Genomic DNA, 19,656 nt, shown 5'->3' on the forward strand with positions numbered 1-19,656 from the left:
GTCTTACCTCAATAAAAAAATAAAAGTACGAGCAATTATCAAAAATTAAAATTATTTTTTATAGGTCAATTCTTTTTCCCTTAGATCTCCCCACCTGATATAAGGGTATAGCTTACGCAACGCGTGTGCATAAATGATAATCCTAATTAGCCTCATTGACTATGGGGGTGACCGACTTGGCCCCACGAAAGTTTTCTATTGACCACCAGGATAAATCGAAAAACACATGCAGCAGTCAACTCAGAGGTCCAACATCCTTTAGTTGTACTCCTCCATTTAGAAGAAAAAATAATCGTAGATTCTTATGAGGCGGGATCCTTTGGGCCATTTTTGTGGTCAAAAAGATGTTCTCTTTACATATATTGATAGGGATAGATGGTCCTCATATATTTTATAAATACGGACCATCCATCTCTATTAATATATAATAAAGAAGCATCCTCCAAATCACAAAAAATGATTCAAAGGCTTTCCTTTTGATTCTTAGGTGATAACATGTATATTTTATCGCATAGACACATAAATTGTTTTTATGGAAAGTGACTAACGGAGACAGAAAAACAAAACAAAAACAATGGCTTAAATTAAAATACTTTACATAAAAAACAAAGTGTTTGTTGTCATTAAATATTTTTGCTACATCTTAACCTCATTGATGGATTGATTGTTTGTGACAAGACACCAACTTCATCTTATAATTTAATGTGCTGTAATTATAATAATAATTCTTCGATGAGTTGAAGTTCAAAAAGAAGAAACAAAGTGATGGATTAAAATATGATTAGGTTAATGCCATGAGAGAGTAGCACTTTAGATAATTAAAGCTTAATTAACTATGATATTAATTATACATTTTTTTTCATTTTATTGCCACATTACCTTCCTCTTAGATATTGATTATCAACTATAAAGAATTCGTTGTCTACTAAGAGATCAAGTCGAAAATGGATTGATCTCTCTCTGTTCGATTGATTTAACGCAAAACCTAACTCGAAGAAGTAGGTCATAATCGTGACGAAAGTGTAAGGAAAAAAGAAAGAATAAAATTGTATAACAGTAGAAGAGGCATATCGACTATGGCAATTAAGAATTTTTAAATCGAAACCACTTGATGCTCCATGAGAGAAATTGTATTTAGACCCACTCCATCTCTCATCCACTTCATCTCTAACTTCTCGTACATTGCTCGACTAGCATTTTTTTCCTTGTCTATTGCGAGACAAGATATGAAGGTGAGACTTCTTTCTTTATTTGTAGAATGTTTGTGTTTTAATTGCATTTTCTTTGTAGAAAATCGTGGTGAGGGTGGATGTGCCCGATGACAAGGAGAAGGCAAAGGCAATGCAAAAAGTCTCTACTCTTCAAGGTTCTACCTATCTCATTCTTCATCATCGATAGACTTTCTCTTTGCTTAACTTGGTCCCTAGATCTTTATTGTATGAATAGGGATCGAGTCCATTTCCGTTGACATGAAAGATAGGAAGATGACCGTGATCGGAGATGTTGATGCCATTGATGTTGTGGGCAAGTTGAGAAAAGGGTGGCCGACCGAGATAGTCACGGTAGGACCAAAAGAAGAACCGAAGGATGAGGAAACAAAGAAGAAAGAAGAGGAGAAAAAGAAGAAAGAAGAAGAGGAGAAGCGAAAAGAGACTGAAAAGATGATCAAACAAATCCTTTCGGAAAACTATTGTAACCCGTGCATGCCTCCTCAACATAAGAATTGTTATCCTTACGTGCCCATCGAATACTGTGATGAAATTGCGGAAGCGAATCCAAACGCTTGTGTGGTCATGTAAGTTATGTTTAGTCAAAAAGATATCCAAATAAAACAAATCAACTATGGATGGATTAATTGTTTGACAAAATTATTTAGGTTTTGATTTGTGACAACAACCTCTTGTAGTTGTTGAATTGATAAACATGCCACTTGAATGAATGTCAACTGTTAATCATTAGAGGATGGTTAGGTTTAGAAGTTGGAGAAGAAACAAAGAAGAAATTAAGGCATGACAAGTGTTTAAGGTCAAACAATAGTATACTAATGTAAAAGAGATTATATTTTTGTATACTTAAACACATGAAAGCAACTCTTAATCATGAAAAATATGCCATCTTTTTTTTTTCCTCATAGCTTTCACAAACGCCATGTCCACAAAATTATTTTGCACAACAAATTGTAATTCAAAAGATGCAAAATTTGAAGAGTCCATTTTCAAGTAATATGGTAAATCAATCCTCGCATTGGATCATAACAAACAAAAATTTTGAGTTGTGTATCATACACAACTTCTCCGCAGGTACCATAGTGTCATACTCCCAGGAGTGAGAAGATTAATAACTTGGAAGGGAGGCGAAAGCGATCTTCCAATTGCTTCGACATGGCACACGCTTCAAAATGGCAAAAAAGAGGGGAAAAACATTAACACGTAGTCATGGAGGGATGCAATTCATAGAGTTGATCTAGAGAAACATGGCTTGATAAGGATGATGACAAACTAGACACATGCCGGGCAGATCCTTCAGCATAATATCAAACTTTAGTAGAATAGCACTGGGCAAACAGACTCACCATATGTAAAACAGACCATCTGCTGCTTGCCTCTGGACCCTTTCCATCAGCTCAATCTGCAAGATTCCACCAATGCAGATGACTGGATGCGGAAGTTTGAATGATTGCAATACATTTTCCTGCACAAATCAGGATGAATTAAAACACTTACTTTCATGAGGCAAGTCTTTTGCCACTAAACATTTGTTCTTTTATTAAGTTAAACCTTGCGCGGATAATACAGATGAGGCAAAGAACATTTTATTTAGATCCTATTTCCTTCTTAGGCAAAAAAAATGTCTAGGGAAAAAAATGATAGGGGTATTAGAAAATTTTTCCTAGAAGCAAAATTTCATTCCAATCATTTCCTTGGGAAGGAAGAGGAAGGAGAGCATAAATTTTTCTTTGTTGAAAAGTAAAAAAAAAAAATAGATATAGGCTTGAAAAAAAATGAAATTTTGAGCTCCATTGCATGCGAAGACTTATCCATACAAATCGAACTGAAGCATAATTGAGGCAAACTGAAAGATTTCAACATTATTTTCTTTTCCACCCTCTATTTCTGCCAAGGAGAGAAAGTACCTTGGGAAAATCCTATATCACCTTGCTTGTACCTGGGAGAACAATTAGAAGCAGCCCAAGCTAGCTTCCAATTCCAAGACAATTCGCCTTGGGGTGAAGAATATGAAATTTGAATGGGCTAACAAAAATATTAGACATTAAATGATATCTATCACCTGCATTATATGACTATTCAATGACCAATCTATGAACCCTCATAGAAACAAATAAACCGGTAAGATTGTTATGTTGCTATTACTGAATATGCGATTTCGCACATGAATAAAATGCTATGATATATGACAGACCCTTCATCTACCCTATACTCATTTTAAACACCAGACACTCTGGCATCAATGCTCTTAGTCAGGCACTACATCTCCATTGACCATATATAAGCATCAGACACCTAGAACAATATCCATGACAATGCCAATACTCGCTAATGGGCCTTCCAACATAAGAATCATAAGAGTTTGGTGTGTATAGGCTAATGGGCCTTCCAATAAACCAATGAAGAGAACACCAGACACTCTGGCACCAATGCTCTTAGTCAGGCACTACATCTCCATTGACCATATATAAGCATCAGACACCTAGAACAATATCCATGACAATGCCAACACTCGCTAATGGGCCTTCCAACATAAGAATCATAAGAGTTTGGTGTGTATAGGCTAATGGGCCTTCCAATAAACCAATGAAGAGAACAATCACAGGCATATCAGAATTTCTGAGATAACATATATTTGTTATGAGAATAGAACTGTTGGTCTTCCATGCTCTAGGGATGACAACTGGCTTCAAATCAATATAATACACACCCAAATTTGAGACAGACTTTAATATCTGAGATGCTAAGAAATCACCTGTATCATTGCAAATTTGGGAGAAACATATGTCCAGTTGTACTTCTCACTATGATCTAACTGTAGAGATTTGTTGGTGTATGCACTGATTGCTTTTCTTGATCTAGAACCAAACCGAAACCGAACAAATTTTGAGGAATATATGGGATGGCCATCCTGGAAGAAAGCTGCATCAAAGATAATAAGAGAGATAGTATGCACAGAGAAACAACAAATAAGAATTAATGATGTTACTGAAAATTCATTAATGTAACAAAAAACCTTTAAATGGCTGGATTTTTATTTCGTCCACAACACAGAAGTCAGAGATCAAGCTGTAGGTAAGAGTTTCAGGCACTGCAGTATCATTTTGTCCACCACTTGACCAATATGAAGGAAGGCCACCTACTATCTCATTTGCCACCAAAGTATTCTGAATGCTTTCAAATGGTTCATCATCAGTGCTGGAAGCAAATATCCCCAGATCAATGCAATCCGTTTTACCTTCAGGAGAAGAAATTAAATGACATAAAAGGGAATATAATATGTGCCTTTTCTCCAGGCTTGTCCAATCATATGAACTGCTACACTCCACATCTGCATTGCTTTCGTTAATGACATTGGAGAAGTTTAATACCTCAGGAAACTTTCTTGTACACAAACTCCTACTAAGACCATGTTCTACAACTGTAATGTGCCAAAAAAGTTCCGTTAAAAGGAGTGTTATACATCGATGTACAAAACTAAGAACCAAATAAACGGGTATTTAAATTCCTAACAATTGTCACAAGGTTCAATACAAAATTCTATTATAAACCACAAGCAAATTTACAGATAAATAGACTTCGCTACTAATCATTAAGTTCAACTGGGATGACTATCCTACATTTGACCTTTGCATCAACCAGTGAGCATTGATAAATTTACAGTCAGCTTGGTATCGGCTAATCAAATCGTAAACCTGGGACTAACAAAATTCTTGCAATACGTCATTATCCTGATATTGGCAGAAGTGTTAAATTTAATGAAAATGGAAGCAATGACAGTACATTCGCCATCACCAAGCATATTCCTTTCATTCGCAAATGATACAACAGCAAGGAACAACAACACAAAAAAACTTTTTTTCTTCGATATCAAACAAAAGCAAACTCGAGAAGAAAGGAATACGTACCGAACCGACGCCACGATCGCGACACGGCACTAGCCCGCACGAGATCCGCCGGTTCATCTAACCTCGTAAAGACGGAGGTAGACGCATCCGGCCCCAGCCATTGTAAGAAATCCCAGCGATTCTCCATCAACAATTCCCTGGAGCCGCCTCCACGATCAGATCCCGTCAACCAAATCAATACAATGAATTACACGGCCAGCCAGGGAAAAAGAAAGATCTTTCTACTTGGATTCAACAATGAGGACGGAAGCGGAATCCACAGAGCGAGATCATCCGATCGAGAGGGAACCCTAGAAAAAGACGACGGAACTGAAGCCGACCGAGCCCTTCGGCGGCAAAAAGGCAATGGACTAAAATAAAGAAAAATAAAATCATTTTTGAGATTTGTTCTTCAATTTCCTATACCCTTCATTTGTACCCGCTCTTTGATCGGATGAGCGTCGGGTGAAGGCTATAAGAGACCGAAAATTGCCAGGGATCGGCGTGGGTACATGTTCCCTTGTTGCGCTTCAGAACCAGGTTTCCCATCCTCGTTCAGCTTTATGTTCATTTATTTTTATTAAAAAAATATTAAAACAAAAAAGGGACGCCTTCGATTTTTGCCTTTAAATCTGACTAAATCTTTGATTTACAATGTAATTATTAAGATTTAAATAGATCTAATATACAAATACCATGACAAAAATAACAAGCTGGAATAGCTCAGTTGGTTAGAGCGTGTGGCTGTTAACCACGAGGTCGGAGGTTCAAGCCCTCCTTCTAGCGCACTAAATTAAAATTTTTATTAAAGTCCCAGTTTTAAAAAGTTTTTTTTAGAAAAAACATTAAAAACGCTTCTCTATTATTTCCCTTTTTAATCCTTCTTCATCTTCTAATAGTTTTTTTTAGAAATACAAATTTTAGTTTTATTTATACCTTCTAACGCACTAAAATTAAGTTTTTTTTATAAAAAGAAGGCCCAGTTTTTTTATAGAAAAAAACATTAAAAACGCTTCTCTATTATTTCCTTTTTTAATCCTTCTTCATCTTCTAATAGTTTGTTTTAGAAATACAAATTTTAGTTTTATTTATATTGTAAATAATACTTTCAGAGGAACTTTAAATTAAAAAAAAAACATTGTAAAGTCATATTTTCCAAATACATATTTTTATAAATCCATATTTTTAATTGCATAAAATTAACATTTACACGGTTCAATTAATTTTAAGAAATTTTAGAAATTCAGTTTAAACAGTTGAGATTTAAATTCCTAGGTCTCTACGTATAATAAACTTTATAAAATCCATATTTGTATAATAAATTTAATAGGTTTAATAAGTTATGGGTTAGTTTCAACTTGTAGGGACTTCCCTGTATAATAAATTAATATGTGTTAATTTTGTAGGGATTTATTGTGCACATGAAAAAAAAAATTAATTTATCAGGTTAGGTAACGTCAAGTCTGGGGTGACCGGTTCGGTCCGACGAAAATTTCCCACCGACTATCAAGGTAAATCGAGAAGAGATGAAGCTCAAAGCGTTTGTGGTTTATGGAGCGCGCAATTAAAAGATGTTGGACTTCTTAACTACCTATTACGAGTACTTCCTGATTTATCTTTATAGTTAGTAGAAAAATTTCAGAGTATCGAACCGATTACCTCAAGACTAGTCAATAAAACTAATTGAATTTATCATTTTCTCTGGGACATGACAACATCGAGTAGCATGGTGTTGACATAGCATGACCAAAGTAGTTCAACTCAAAGCTCGAGAGATCCGTAGGAGTTCAGAGAAAAATGATATGAGATATATCAGAGAACGTAGATGCTTAATTGAGTATGACAATTACTATGGAGTATGAATGATTTCATAACTTTGGATTCAAGATTTCACATTAGTGTTAGGAGATCGTTGTTGTAATCATCCAGATTAAGGTTAGATAATCTGACTAAGTTCAAGTTGATTCAAGTTTAAATTCAATATTTGAAAAATATGTGAAGAAGAGGTTAAAAAGATCAAGGTTGATCGGATACTTGACAATAAGTAAGAGAGAAGTTAAGTAGGTCATGAAAGACCGAATATTAACTGATAATTTACTATCTAAATATTAGGTAAGAAAAAGTCTTAATTCAAGAGTTAGACAAGGTTAAAGTCTTAATTGCAGGTTAGGCAAAACAAAATTTTAACTCGACGGTTATGCAAAGAAAAGTTCAAGTGGATCAAAGAGAACCGCACGTTGACAAAGAAAAGTCCTAACTGTGGTTAGACATATAAAAGTCCAAATAAGTCAAAAAGGACTGCACATTAGCAAAGGGAAGTCCTAATTGCAATTAGGCAAAGGGATGTCCAAGTGGTCAAGGAGGACCATACATTGGCAAAGAAAAATCCTAACTATGATTAGGCAAAAGAAAGCCTAAGTTAATCAAAAAGGACAACACGTAGACAAGAGAAAAACCCTAACTATGGTTAGGTAAGAGGGACATTCAAATGGGTGAAGATGGACTGTGCACTTGGTGATTGGAAGTCTAACGAGAAGTTGACAAAGAAAAAGTCAAAGTGGGTCAAAGGTGGACCAGACATTTATATAAGAGAAACTCTAAATAGGTCAAAAGGTTGATCGGATACTTAGAGGAAGACCCAACAAGTCACAGTTGATAGGATGTTGTGTAAGGAAAACCGTAACTCAGATCAAGTGAATTAGGGTTAGTCAATCGATTGAGACACTAATCAATTGGGTGATCGATTAGAGTGATATTTCTCTCAAAGGTGCCACAATCAATTGGGGCATTCAATTTCGGCTATATTAATCAACTGGGATGATTGATTAAAAAGATCTTGATTGATTAGGTCAATTGCTAATCAATTAAGAGTTGTTTGTTGTGAGAAGTACAGTGAATTGGGGAATCAATTGGGAGAAGTTTGTGAAGCATAGTAAGGCTTGTAATCAATTGGACAATCGATTAAGACTCTGTTAATCGATTGGGCTAATTAATTAAGACTTTTCGCAAGAGAACAAAAGGTTAGGTAATCAATTGGGCAATCGATTAAAGTATTTTTAATCAATTGGGATGACTCACCAATCGATTAGAGTTCGAAAAAATAATCATTATGTAGGTTTTCAAATGATTGAATGGCGTGACAATCGATTAGGGAAAAACTGAATCGATTGGGAGGCATTGACAGACCCTAGAAAAGGATTTTCATGGATATTTCGAAGCATGTCTCGTAAGCATTCAAAGTCGCCAGTTCTTGAGCTTTTGAAAGACAAGTGTTACTGTACTTTCCAACCAATCAAGAGTCAATCCATAGCAACAAGATATCAAGAGCAAGATTCCTTATTTTTGTATCTATTTACTTGTTTTGGTTGTATTTCTTGTTGGATGTTCTCATATTTGTTTGCTTCTCTGCCTCTGGGAAAGAGATGTTTATAGTAGAGCTATGAGTGTGAGAAGCGGACCCTTGGATTAGTCAACTCAAGGAGGTGAATACCAAGTAAAATCAAGGGTGTTAGCATTGCTTCAAGTTTCCACTACAAATCATTATAGATGAAGCGATTGAAATTAATCATCTCCGCTAACTCCCAAAGTGTACTAACAATTAGATATGCTTAATTAATTGTCTTCATAAGGAACATGGACTCTTTGTTATCATCTAAGTATGAGCTACGATCTTGGAGGATTAAAAGGGTTAAAATCTATCTAAGTTAATTGGGACGCTAAGTTGACTTCATGATCAATTAGAATTTCATGATCAAGTAAACACTTTCAATTAGAATTAAAGGGGTATCAATCGTTTGAACATTCTAGGATGTCCCCCCTCCCAGGAAGTGCAACGCTTAGGTGGACGTCAAAACTGAGAGGTAGTCAGCTAAGGGACCAGCCGAGCGGATGTCTATATAGGTCGGTCGCCCGGAAGAATTCGCTGAGCGATCGGAAGAATTGAAGAAGAGTTGGGTCAGCCTGCGGCACACTGAAACCAAAGTCACTCACGCCGCTCGGATGTGATATACTCGTAAGGGGATATGGAATTAGCTGGTTAGAACGATCAAGGGAAGTTCAATTAGATTAACGGCCGATAAATCAGATGGGAGATATGTGCCAACATCCTTTTGGGAGTCAATGTCGCTGGCTGACGGCGCTGATGGACGGAAAATCGTACGGGAGAAGATCCCGCCGCCTTGACAGAGAGGCGTTCGCCCCGTTATAGCAGGACGTCAGGGACCCTTTCTCGATGTTAACTTTTGGGAAAATTTTGGGAATGCGCGACTGCTCGGGGAATGTGCAGTCAGCCTGCCGAAGCTCTATATAAGAGAGGAGGTGGTCATCCGGAGAGGTATGCGCAGATACGTCTTTGAGCACCACCATTCACTTCTTCATTTCCTTTATTTTTCCTTCCTGCTGTTATGTGACTTGAGCGTCGGAGGGTCATCACCGGGAACCCCTCCCCGGCTTGGCACTAATGACTTGTGATTGCAGGAGCGAGGCGTTTCCACCGCACACGGAGGTCCACATCAGCGTTATTTCCCGGCAGCCGTCCACTCAGCTTCAGGGCAGGATCAAATTGGCGCCGTCTGTGGGAACTTCAACCTGAACCCTGAAGCGGAGGATGGAAGACACCGGACGATCAACAACCGTAACGCTGACGACAGAAGAGTTGGAGAGGCTGATCCAAGCCGGAGTGGCAAGAGCAATGGAACAACAACAGCGAATGCTAGCCAATCGACCGGCACAGGAGCCAGCCATCTCAGGATCTGGCCATCCTGTAGATCCTGGTCGCGGAGCCGAACCCATAGCCCACCCGGACGTGGGCAAGAGATCAGACACGATCGGGCCAGCACCAAACGCGCCAATCCCTTTTCACCGAGCATTGTTTAGGACGCCCTCAGAGGAAGGAGGCAGAGCCCGCCGAGACCGAGGTTCCTCGTCAGATGAGGCGCCCGAAAGGGATGCGAGGAAGGGAAAAGCGCCAAGAGACGGAGACTCGCTCGAACGGATCAACGACCAATTCTCGCGAGGAATCATGGAGGATCCCTTTCCTCGCCACTACACCCCATTAGTGATTGGGGAGTACAATGGGAGCGCCGATTCAGATGATCACTTGGCCAAGTTCGACAACGCGGCCACTCTGCATCAGTACACCGATGGGGTGTAGTGAAGGGTATTCTTGACAACGCTTTCGGGACCAGCTCAATGGTGGTTCACCAGGTTGCCAACCGGGTCTATACGCAGCTTCAAGGATTTCCGGGCCGCTTTCCTGCACCACTTCGCGAGTAGCCGCCGACATCAGAAAACGAGCGTCAACTTGTTTTCACTGAAGCAAGATCCTCGAGAAGCGCTCAGAGCTTACATTCAACGACTTAACCAGACGGCGATGGACATACCAGCAGTCTCATCAGAAGTGCTGGTAAACACTTTTACTCAAGGGCTCGTAGAGGGTGAGTTCTTCCGATCGCTCATCCGCGGACCCCCAAAAGATTTCGCTCATCTTCAAAAGAAGGCCACGGAGTACATCAACGTGGAAGAAGCACAAGCGGCCCAAAGGAAAGAGGCGCCTGCCGAGTCTCAACTGTCGGCCGATCGGAGGAGACCAAGCAACCACCAGCCTCCGACCGGTCCCAGGGCCGCGGGGTCGCAATCGTATCCCGAGCCGAGAACGCATGCAATCCATATGGAGGTCGGCCAACTCAAGAAGGGCAAAAAGTGGACCCCGATGTTCTGTAAGTTCCATCAATCAGGGACGCACAACACGTGGGAGTGCCGAGGTGACCCTAATGTGCATCGACCCGTGCCAAAGGAGTATAGACGTCGGTCGCCTACGTCGGATCGGCAACCCGAGCGCCGAATCGACCGAAAAACCGAGGGTAGAAGGGCTCACGAGCCACGAGAGCATCATCCCCGAGAAAGAAACCCTACTCACGCCTCGGCCGATCAGAACAGACATTCAGTGTGAGAAGAGGAGAACAGAAGGAACGCTTCCCGTGGAGAAATTGGGATGATCTCAGGTGGCCCGACCGGGGGAGATTCCAACCAAGCCTGGAAGGGCCACGCGAGGCAGCTGACCATATACGCGGTAGGGTGCAGCAAGGAGAAGGCAGAGGAGCCCGAGATCAGTTTTGGCCCTAAGGACTTGAAGGGGATCGAGATCCCTCATGATGACGCACTGATCATCAAGGCGGTGATCGCAAATTACACCATTCGCCGGACTTTCATCGACACAGGAAGCTCGGTAAACATTATTTTCAAACAAGCATTTGATTTATTGCAGATTGATTGGGTTGAACTCCTGCCCATGGCAACACCGCTGTACGGCTTCACCGGCAATGAAGTCTCGCCAATCGGGTAGACGAGGCTGGTCGTCTCGCTTGGAGAGGAGCCCCTGATTAGGACGCGCACCACGAATTTTATCGTGGTAGATGCGCCCTCGGTGTACAATGTGATATTGGGTCGACCGGCCCTCAACGAATTTCGGGCGGTAGTGTCAACCTACTGCCAGAAGATCAAATTCCCGGTAGGGAATCTGGTAGGCAAAGTTCGAGGGGACCAAGTGGCAGCCCGGCGGTGTTATGTTGAGATGGTCAAGGCGGACGCTAAAGCTGCCAGGAAATGCCCCTATTGGAAGTAAATGCCATCAGAGAAAAGTCGTCCCTATTGGTATACGACAACAAGGAGGAGATGCAGATACATCTGAGCCGGCCGGAGGCTACTACATTTGTAGCATCCGATCTGGCCGCTCCGCAAAAGGAGGAGTTGATCGCCTGCCTTCAAAGAAACCATGATGTGTTTGCCTGGTCGATGCATGAGCTACCCGGGGTCGATCCAAGTGTGGAACTGCATGAGCTACACGTTCGACCTGACGCCCGACCGGTCAAGCAAAAGAAGCGCGACTTTAGCGCTGAGCAAGACCTGATTATCTGAGCCGAGGTAGAAAAGCTACTGGAGGCTTGACACATAGAGGAAATTCAGTTTCCAACCTGGCTCACCAATGTAGTGCTAGTCTCCAAGCCAAGTAATAAATGGCGAGTGTGCATCGATTTCAGAGATTTAAACAAAGCCTGACCCAAGGACTCCTACCCGCTACCAATGATAGACCAGATGGTGGACTCGACGGTCGGATGCGAGTTGATTTGTATGCTCGATGCCTATCAAGGCTATCACCAGGTTCCACTCGCGCGCGAAGACCAGGAGAAGGTCAGTTTCATAACGGCCGATGAGACGTTCTGTTACAAGGTCATTGTTGGAGCAATCTAGGTGCCCTAAGTTTTGATGTTTGGACAAAAGTTTAAGTTAGGTTTATTGTTGTATTTGATATGCATTGTGAGTGTGCAGGATACAGGTACAACAAGGAAAGTCTAAGGATGAGTCTTGGCGGTGTAAGTCCAAGCATGTAGTCTTGGCAACGTAAGTCCAAGTGTGACTTGGCAATGGATGAAGTCCCGGAGGCGCGATCTCTTGGCAAAGGAAGACCCGACAACAATGACAAGGCCGATGGAAGCTCCAGAAGGCAAGACGTGAAGGATGGGGAGGCATCCGAGGGACGCAAGGCTGATGGAGGAGGCTAGAAGGCTAGGTCTAGGTTGGTCGGGCGAGAACGAGTGTTGAGTGAATGTACTCGAGGTAAAATCCTAGAATTAGGGTTACTGTAGCAGTACTGTAGCGTTACTGTAGCAGTCGACTGGTGGTTCATCAGTCGACTGGTGCAGTCGATGGGAGCGAACAGAGGGCTGACACCGAGTCGTTGGCAAGCCGACTGGTAACGGGCAAATCAGCTTACTGATTTTTTCCAAGCTCTATAAGAAGGAGCTTGGGATGGCCGGCCAAGGTGACGAAATTAGACTTGGTTAAAGCCTAATTAGTAGTCACCAAAGTGCTCAAGGATCTCTTGTGTCCAAGTGATCTTGGTTGGAGTTGTGGTGAGGTTTCTCCACCCACAAGGAGGTTGAGCTAGCCGGAGTTTGCCGGGGACTAATCCACCGACGGATTGAAGGATCGTCCACCTTACGGACACGCCGTGGAGTAGGAGCAAGTTATCTCCGAACCACGTAAACACCTTGTGTTAGGGTTTGTGTTTGGTTTGTTGTCTTCTTCTTTCTTGTTTTAGGTTAACTTTCGTATTTGTTAGTTTGTTTTTGTATTCCGCTGTGCACTAACATTATAGGAAGTAAAGTTTTGGGTGAGACGCTATTCACCCCCCCTCTAGCGGACGTCAAGGTCCTACCAAGTGGTATCAGAGCGTGGTCGCTCTTCTACGGCTAACCGCCAAGAGAGCAAGAAGCTAGAGGAAGAAGAAGATGGAGTCCGAAGGACCGCTCGGATGGGATATCCGAATTCCACCTCTGTATGACAAATAAGACTTCAATTATTGGAGGAAGCGGTTGGAGACATGGTTCCAAATGGATTGGAATCAATGGGTTGTCTTGAGTGACCCATTTGAAGCTCCTACGGACAAGAAGGGTAAACGCCTCCGACCTCGGCATTGGACCGAAGAGCAACGAGAGCAATCGGAGGCGGACAAGGAGGTAACGAGAATTTTGCATAATTTACTACCTTCTAATATCATTGTGAGTGTAGGTGAATGTACAAGTGCATGTGATCTTTGGAAAAAGATCATTGCCTATCATGAAGACCCGTCACAATTCCAAGGAGTAGAGGAGTCCAAGGAGAAGGGTTCATTGGTCCAAGAAGAGAATGACCAATCCGATGTTGACATAAGGTCAACATCCGAGGAGGAGAAGGAAGATGAGGAGGTATCATCCACATCTTCAAGGGAGGAAGAAGTGGAATCATCGACATCTTCAAGTGAAGAGGAAGAAGAGCAATCCAAGGAAGAGGAGATCTTGGAAGCTCAACCCTCCACCTCAACTACCAAGAAGAGCACAAAGGACCACATCAAATGCTTTGAGTGTGGTAAGATGGGGCACTACAAGAGTAGGTGTCCTTCACTCAAGAAGGTAAAGGAGGTAAACCCTAAACTCACTAAAGTTAATTTAGAAACTAATGTGAGTTGTAGGAAGAAGAAGAAGGAGGAGAAGCACATTAGGTGCTTTACATGTGGTGAGTGGGGTCACTACCACACAAAGTGCCCAAGGAGAGGAGAGCTCAAGAAATTGGTGCACTTGAAGAAGTGGGAGAAGAAGAGAGCTTCAAGGGTAAGGGAGGTAAATCCTAACTTGAATGCTAGTTCAAATTTAAATCGTTATAATGTTATTTATCATGAAAATAGAATGCATGATAAATCTAAGGATAAATATATCCCTCCTCATGCTAGATTTATCACACCTAAGGCTAGGAAGGTAAATAATAATTTAGGCAATAACTCTAAGGATTATAGATATATGCCTAGATATAGAAATACTCATATGGGTCAAGAAAAATCCAAGTCTATGGATTCAATGACGGAAAACCCAGTCTTGAGGTCAAGACTTGATAATTTAGAAAGAACCCTAGCAAGAATGGAAAATATTCTTAAGGGTCAAAATGAGCATAACCTAGGAAAAGCTAGACAAGAGCCATCCAATGGCTATATAAGTTTGGGATACAAACCTAAAGTCAAGAAGGATGTGACTTCCTTTCATAGGATTCCATATAGTTATGGGACCAACCCTAGGTTTAGTGGTCAAGCTAAAAGTACAAGGGAAGTTGTCCCTAAGAGTACTTTTGCAAAGACCAATGTGACTAAGACTTCTAAGAAGTCTAATAATGTCACAAAGAAGGTCACAAGGGAGGTCATCCCTAGAGTTGACTTAGTAAAGGTGACTAAGGCTCCAAAAAGGCTAAACAAAGTCACAAATAAGGTTACAAGGGGAGTTAACCCTAGAAGTGACCTAGTGGAAGTGACCAAGGTTTCTAAGAAGCCTAAAAAGGTCATTAGGAAGGTATCTATGGAAGTCATCCCTAGTGAGTACCTAGAGCATCCAAGGAGCACCAATAGGTTTTGGGTTCCTAGGAGCATATTCTCTACACCCTAGATAGGTTAGAGAGTGTCAACTCCAATTGGAAAGGTAGTTGATCCTGTCCGAACCAGAGGTCAACGAACGCTGGGGATGTGGCGCTCCCTGCTGGATCCTTGAGTGCTCCGGCGAACCTGCAACAAAACCGAGCCGGGAGGGGTGTCCCGGCGACGGCCCTCCGACGCTCAAGTCAGGCGAGGAATAACAAAGAGGTGACTTAGAAACAGAAGACTTGTGTACCTCCAGTGAAGTAATGGAGACCTTATATAGACCTCTCGAATGAGCCTAGACGCGCCAATCAAAGCAATCACCTGCTTTCGACCACGCCCAGGTATGGGTCTGTCAGAAGGGCATCCATAAGGCCATACCGTTACTGTATCAACCTCTCCATGATGTGACGGCAAGATCCTCTATCGTGAAATCTTGTGTACGGCATAATCATTAGACATGCCTCTGCTGACATCCCATATCCCGAGCCGAACGAATAGGCCGCTCGGCTAACCTTTGTATCCTCGCCCTTATCCTGGCCGAACGGACCACCCGCTCGGCCCTTCGGTTCCAGCCGGGCAGACACCCGCTCGGCCCTTCGGTTCCAGCCGGGCAGACACCCGCCTTGGCGTCGGAAACCCAAGCCGATGGCTGGGTTATATCTGGCTCCGCTCGGACCCGCTCAACCGCTCGACGCGGCCCTTACCCGCTTAGTCAGCCCTCCATCTGCCGGATCACTTGCCTCCCCTTCAAGTCTAGTCGAAGGAGGCAGTGAGTCCGACTGACTGGACTATGTGTCCGAGCGGGCGGTCGTCGCCTTACCGTCGCTTATAATATCCCTTGAGCCGTTCGACCCTTATGCCAAATTCAGCCGTTCGACTCTTCGTTTTGAATGTCTTGGCGCTCAACGTGGATGTTTGCTTGTCTAAATCTTCTCGAAAATCACGCAAATCCTTTTCATTAAGTCGAAGCATGCGCGGTATGGTGCACATTAAATGCGCCAGATTGCTCAGTGCCACGCGTCGACCATCGCGTGGCAGCAGCGTTACTTATGATGGGACGTCACCGCTTGAAATGGACGGCCCGATGGCGTCCTTGTTTCTCGTGACCTGGATCGGACGGTGGAGGCCAATTGACTTCGGCCGTATAAAGCCTTAGTCCTCCTCCTCTGCCGCACCTTTGCTCGTGCTTTGTCCTCCTGACTCCTCTGCTGCTGCGGCCTCCGGCGATCCAGTTCCCGTTTTTCGGCGGCTACCATCTCACCGGCAATCTTCTCCGCCCATCTCCTTCTTAGTGAGCCTTCTTTCCTCGCTTACCGGGTCTTCCCTAATCGTTTTACCTCTCTTTCGTTGCTATCCTTTTGTCTCTTCGAGATTGCGAGCTCTTCCGAACCCGCTACCCATGTTCACGGTCCATGGTATATTAGTATGGAAAGTAAATTTGACGAGGAGGGCGCTCGGCGTCTTGTTCGGACGTACGGGATCCCGGACGACCATGAAATAGTTATAGCCGACCCGACCGATCGGCCCCATAACCCGCCGATTGGTACCATTTGCTTTTTTCTAGACCAATTCCAGGGCGGCCTTAGATTTCCTACCCATCCATTTATTTTGGAAGTTTGTAATTATTTCTGCATCCCGCTCGGCCAACTTGTGCCGAATTCCTTTAGGCTGCTGAGCGGGGTGGTCGTCCTCTTTAGGCTGCATAGTATTCCACTTGACCCCAAAATATTCCACTTCTTCTTCTACCCCAAACAATCCGAGTTGGGCACCTTTATTTTCCAAAGTAGAATAGGCTTCAAATTTTTTGATAATATGCCGACCTCCAACAAGTACTGGAAGGAGTTTTTCTTCTATATATGACTTCCCGAGCGGCCAGCATTCCGAACCAAATGGCAGAGCTCGGCAAATTCAGAAGCAATCCAGCCTACCTTCATGCGGCAAACTGGTTGTCTGGTCAGCGGTACAAAATCGACCAGTTGCTTTCTCAAGGGGGTGTTGTACATTTTTGGATTATATCCCGTTCGGGCCAATCTCCCCTACCGCATGGGTAAGGACCTTTTACTCTCTTCGCCTTTTTTGTCTAACTGATTTTAATTTCTTCCATTGCAGCTGAAGTCATGTGGCGCTCCAAGACTACTGATCATCTAAAATTGAAAGCCGTGGAGATTGAGGCGGCTACCATAAAAGAACTCGCCGAGCGGGGTCTAATCTCCAGCCGCCCGGCAGCTACAGGAGAGGGGGGGACGCAGTCCACCCCTGAAACAGAAGTTACTCCATCCGCTTCAACGGAGGTTGAGGCGGATCCTGTTTCCTCTGCCCCAGACGAGTTGGGAGTCCCCCAGGTCGGGGATTCACCACTGGAAGCTCGGCGGAAACGTCGAAGAGACCCCAGCTTTCCGCCGACCCAAGAGGGCGAACCACAGGCGCCGATCGAGGTCGCTTCGCCAGATCGCACACCGTCGCAGATTGGGACCTCAGTGGCCTCGCCCACCGCACAGCCCTCTGGCTCTCCTCCACGGACTCGTCGTCGCTTACGACGGTTGGGCGAAACTTCAACCATTGGGGAGTCCTCGGGCCAGGCAACTGAGGCTGAGGAAGTGCCAGCCGGCCACCCGACCGTCAAGACTACCCTTCGATTCCCATCGGAGGAATATTTACTGTCTTCCGATCGGCCTTCAAGCCCCGTTCATGAGATAACCTTGAGGGGTCCGCTCGCCAAGCTTTTTGAGGACGCCATTCGGGTGGCCTCATGACGGCTTGGTGATAACCACATGAGCCACTCGGTAGGTTCATTTTCTTCTCGTGCCTCGTTTGGTTTCTGATTTTATTATTTCCCTTACAGCATTGGGCCGAGCAAATCGCCACTAGCCATCGGCTGGCCGAGCTGGAGGATCTCATGGAAAAACTCCAAGTCTCGGGGGGTCCATCGGCCGAGCGGGAGAAACAAGCCCGTGAGGCCGAACAGAAGAGGGTCGCCGACCTGGCTACAGAGGTGGCTCGACTTGAAGGCCTGGTGAAGGAACGCGACGCAGACGTGAAGCGCACCAGTAGCCGGAAGAAGCGGGCGATTGCTGATCTGGACAAGATGAAAGTTGAAGTCCGAGCCCTAGATCAACAATCTATGAATCTGGAAGCCCAACTAGCTGCCGAACGGGATGGGCGCTCCGCTGAACGCACTAAAGCGGAGGTGGACCAGAAAGTTCTCCAGGACTCGCTAATTGCCTCCCGAGCGGCTCTCAGAAAGTACAAGGAAGGGGAGCCGAGTCGCCTAGGAGCAGCGCGCCAAGAATACCTCCGCTCGGAGCGGTTCGGCGAAAAGTTCGGTGGCAACCTCTCCTCAACTTTCGCCGAGGCGGTCAAGGTCACCATGGCATACTTGAAGAAGGAGGGGCACCTTCCTGCTGACCTGAGCATTCCCTCATCAGATCTGGCGGCTATGATTGACGATATCCCGGACGCCTTTTTTAATTTTGAGGACCCGGAGTGAAGCGAGTTCTTCCAAGTACTTTCTGTATTTCATCTGCTGATGTAAAATTTTTGCATGTGTCGATCGGCGTAATTGTCTTCCTTTGCCTCTATTTTTGCTTGCCCTTCATTGCCGTCTTTTGTCTGTTTGGTGCTTATTCGTAGAGTCAGTTAAGCTCCACGTGTTCCCCACTAGACGACCGATCAGGTTAATCAGTTGACTTGTTTTCCTCGAAATCGTTTAGCGCTTGGCTATGCTGTTTGCATTCAGTGAATGCGAAGTATTGGCAAACTGATGGCCAATCGGACTTAATCAATTTAGTACTTGCGAACGCTCGTTATTTGGCGTCCTTAGTTTCGTCCAGTAAGCTCACAGTCGTGGGTTCGACTCTCGATCTTTAACGTCGGAGCTCGACGGCGCGGATATTTATAGCCGGCTCTCGATTTTAACGTCGGAGCTCGACGGCGGATATTTATAGCCGGTCGGCACGGCTCTCGATCTTTAACGAGGGAGCTCGGCGCGGATATTTATAGCGGTCGGCGCGGCTCTCGATTTTCGTCGTCGCGGATATTTATAGCCGGTCAGCGGCTCGATCTTTAACGACGGAGCTCGTCGCGGATATTTATAGCTTGTCGGCTCAGTTTAACGTCTGGCTAGGTCTTGGTAGCGGATATTTATAGGGTCGGACTCTGATTTAACGTCTGGGCTAGACGGTCTTCGGCACGGATATTTATAGCCGGTCGGCGCGGCTCTACGGTTTAACGTCTGGGCTAGACGGTCTTCGGCGCGGATATTTATAGCCGGTCGGCGCGGCTCTACGGTTTAACGTCTGGGCTAGACGGTCTTCTAAGCCTAATTTGGACAACGTTTACCTGGCCGAACGGCACAGGGTCTTCGGAATCGAGCCTTTGGCTCGTACAATATACCTCCAGCCAAGCGGCACGGGGCCTTCGGAATTGAGCCCTTGGCTCGTACAATATACCTCCGGCCGAGCGGCACGGGGCCTTCGGACCTCGTTGACGATGCCTTATATTTGTTCTCTTGATTTTTCATTTCTGCATTTCAAGTATTCAGTCGAAAAAAGTACACAGGATGATTTTGCACACCTTTCACCTCGCCTAAGGAGGTGGTTCGCTCCAC

At 44.1% G+C, this 19,656-nt stretch overlaps 2 protein-coding genes and 1 non-coding gene across 4 annotated transcripts; 2 read left to right on the plus strand and 1 right to left on the minus strand.

Annotated features, from left to right (window-relative positions):
* Nucleotides 1-1,100: 1,100 nt before the first annotated feature.
* Nucleotides 1,101-2,017, plus strand: LOC121980781 (heavy metal-associated isoprenylated plant protein 39-like). The gene is made up of 3 exons (XM_042532988.1): nt 1,101-1,232; nt 1,291-1,366; nt 1,447-2,017. Exons 1-3 carry the CDS (start codon nt 1,119-1,121, stop codon nt 1,797-1,799), a joined length of 543 nt encoding a protein of 180 aa, XP_042388922.1. The 5' UTR covers nt 1,101-1,118; the 3' UTR covers nt 1,800-2,017.
* An 83-nt stretch (nt 2,018-2,100) lies between these two features.
* Nucleotides 2,101-5,481, minus strand: LOC121980780 (F-box protein At4g00755-like). Of its 2 annotated transcripts, XM_042532986.1 has the most exons (7): nt 5,360-5,481; nt 5,135-5,271; nt 4,512-4,647; nt 4,243-4,424; nt 3,982-4,148; nt 2,573-2,691; nt 2,101-2,391 (listed from the first exon to the last, which is right to left on the minus strand). In XM_042532986.1, exons 2-7 carry the CDS (start codon nt 5,259-5,261, stop codon nt 2,280-2,282), a joined length of 843 nt encoding a protein of 280 aa, XP_042388920.1. In that variant the 5' UTR covers nt 5,262-5,271; nt 5,360-5,481; the 3' UTR covers nt 2,101-2,279. The 2 variants fall into 2 exon arrangements, with proteins under 2 accessions (XP_042388920.1, XP_042388919.1); XM_042532985.1 differs by having other exon boundaries at nt 4,243-4,647.
* A 344-nt stretch (nt 5,482-5,825) lies between these two features.
* On the plus strand, nt 5,826-5,899 carry TRNAN-GUU. The gene has a single exon. It is a non-coding gene; the product is annotated as a tRNA-Asn (tRNA).
* The last annotated feature ends 13,757 nt before the right edge of the window (nt 5,900-19,656 follow it).

The sequence above is a fragment of the Zingiber officinale genome, chromosome 5A (genome assembly GCF_018446385.1).
Source record: "Zingiber officinale cultivar Zhangliang chromosome 5A, Zo_v1.1, whole genome shotgun sequence".
Taxonomy (NCBI): domain Eukaryota; kingdom Viridiplantae; phylum Streptophyta; class Magnoliopsida; order Zingiberales; family Zingiberaceae; genus Zingiber; species Zingiber officinale.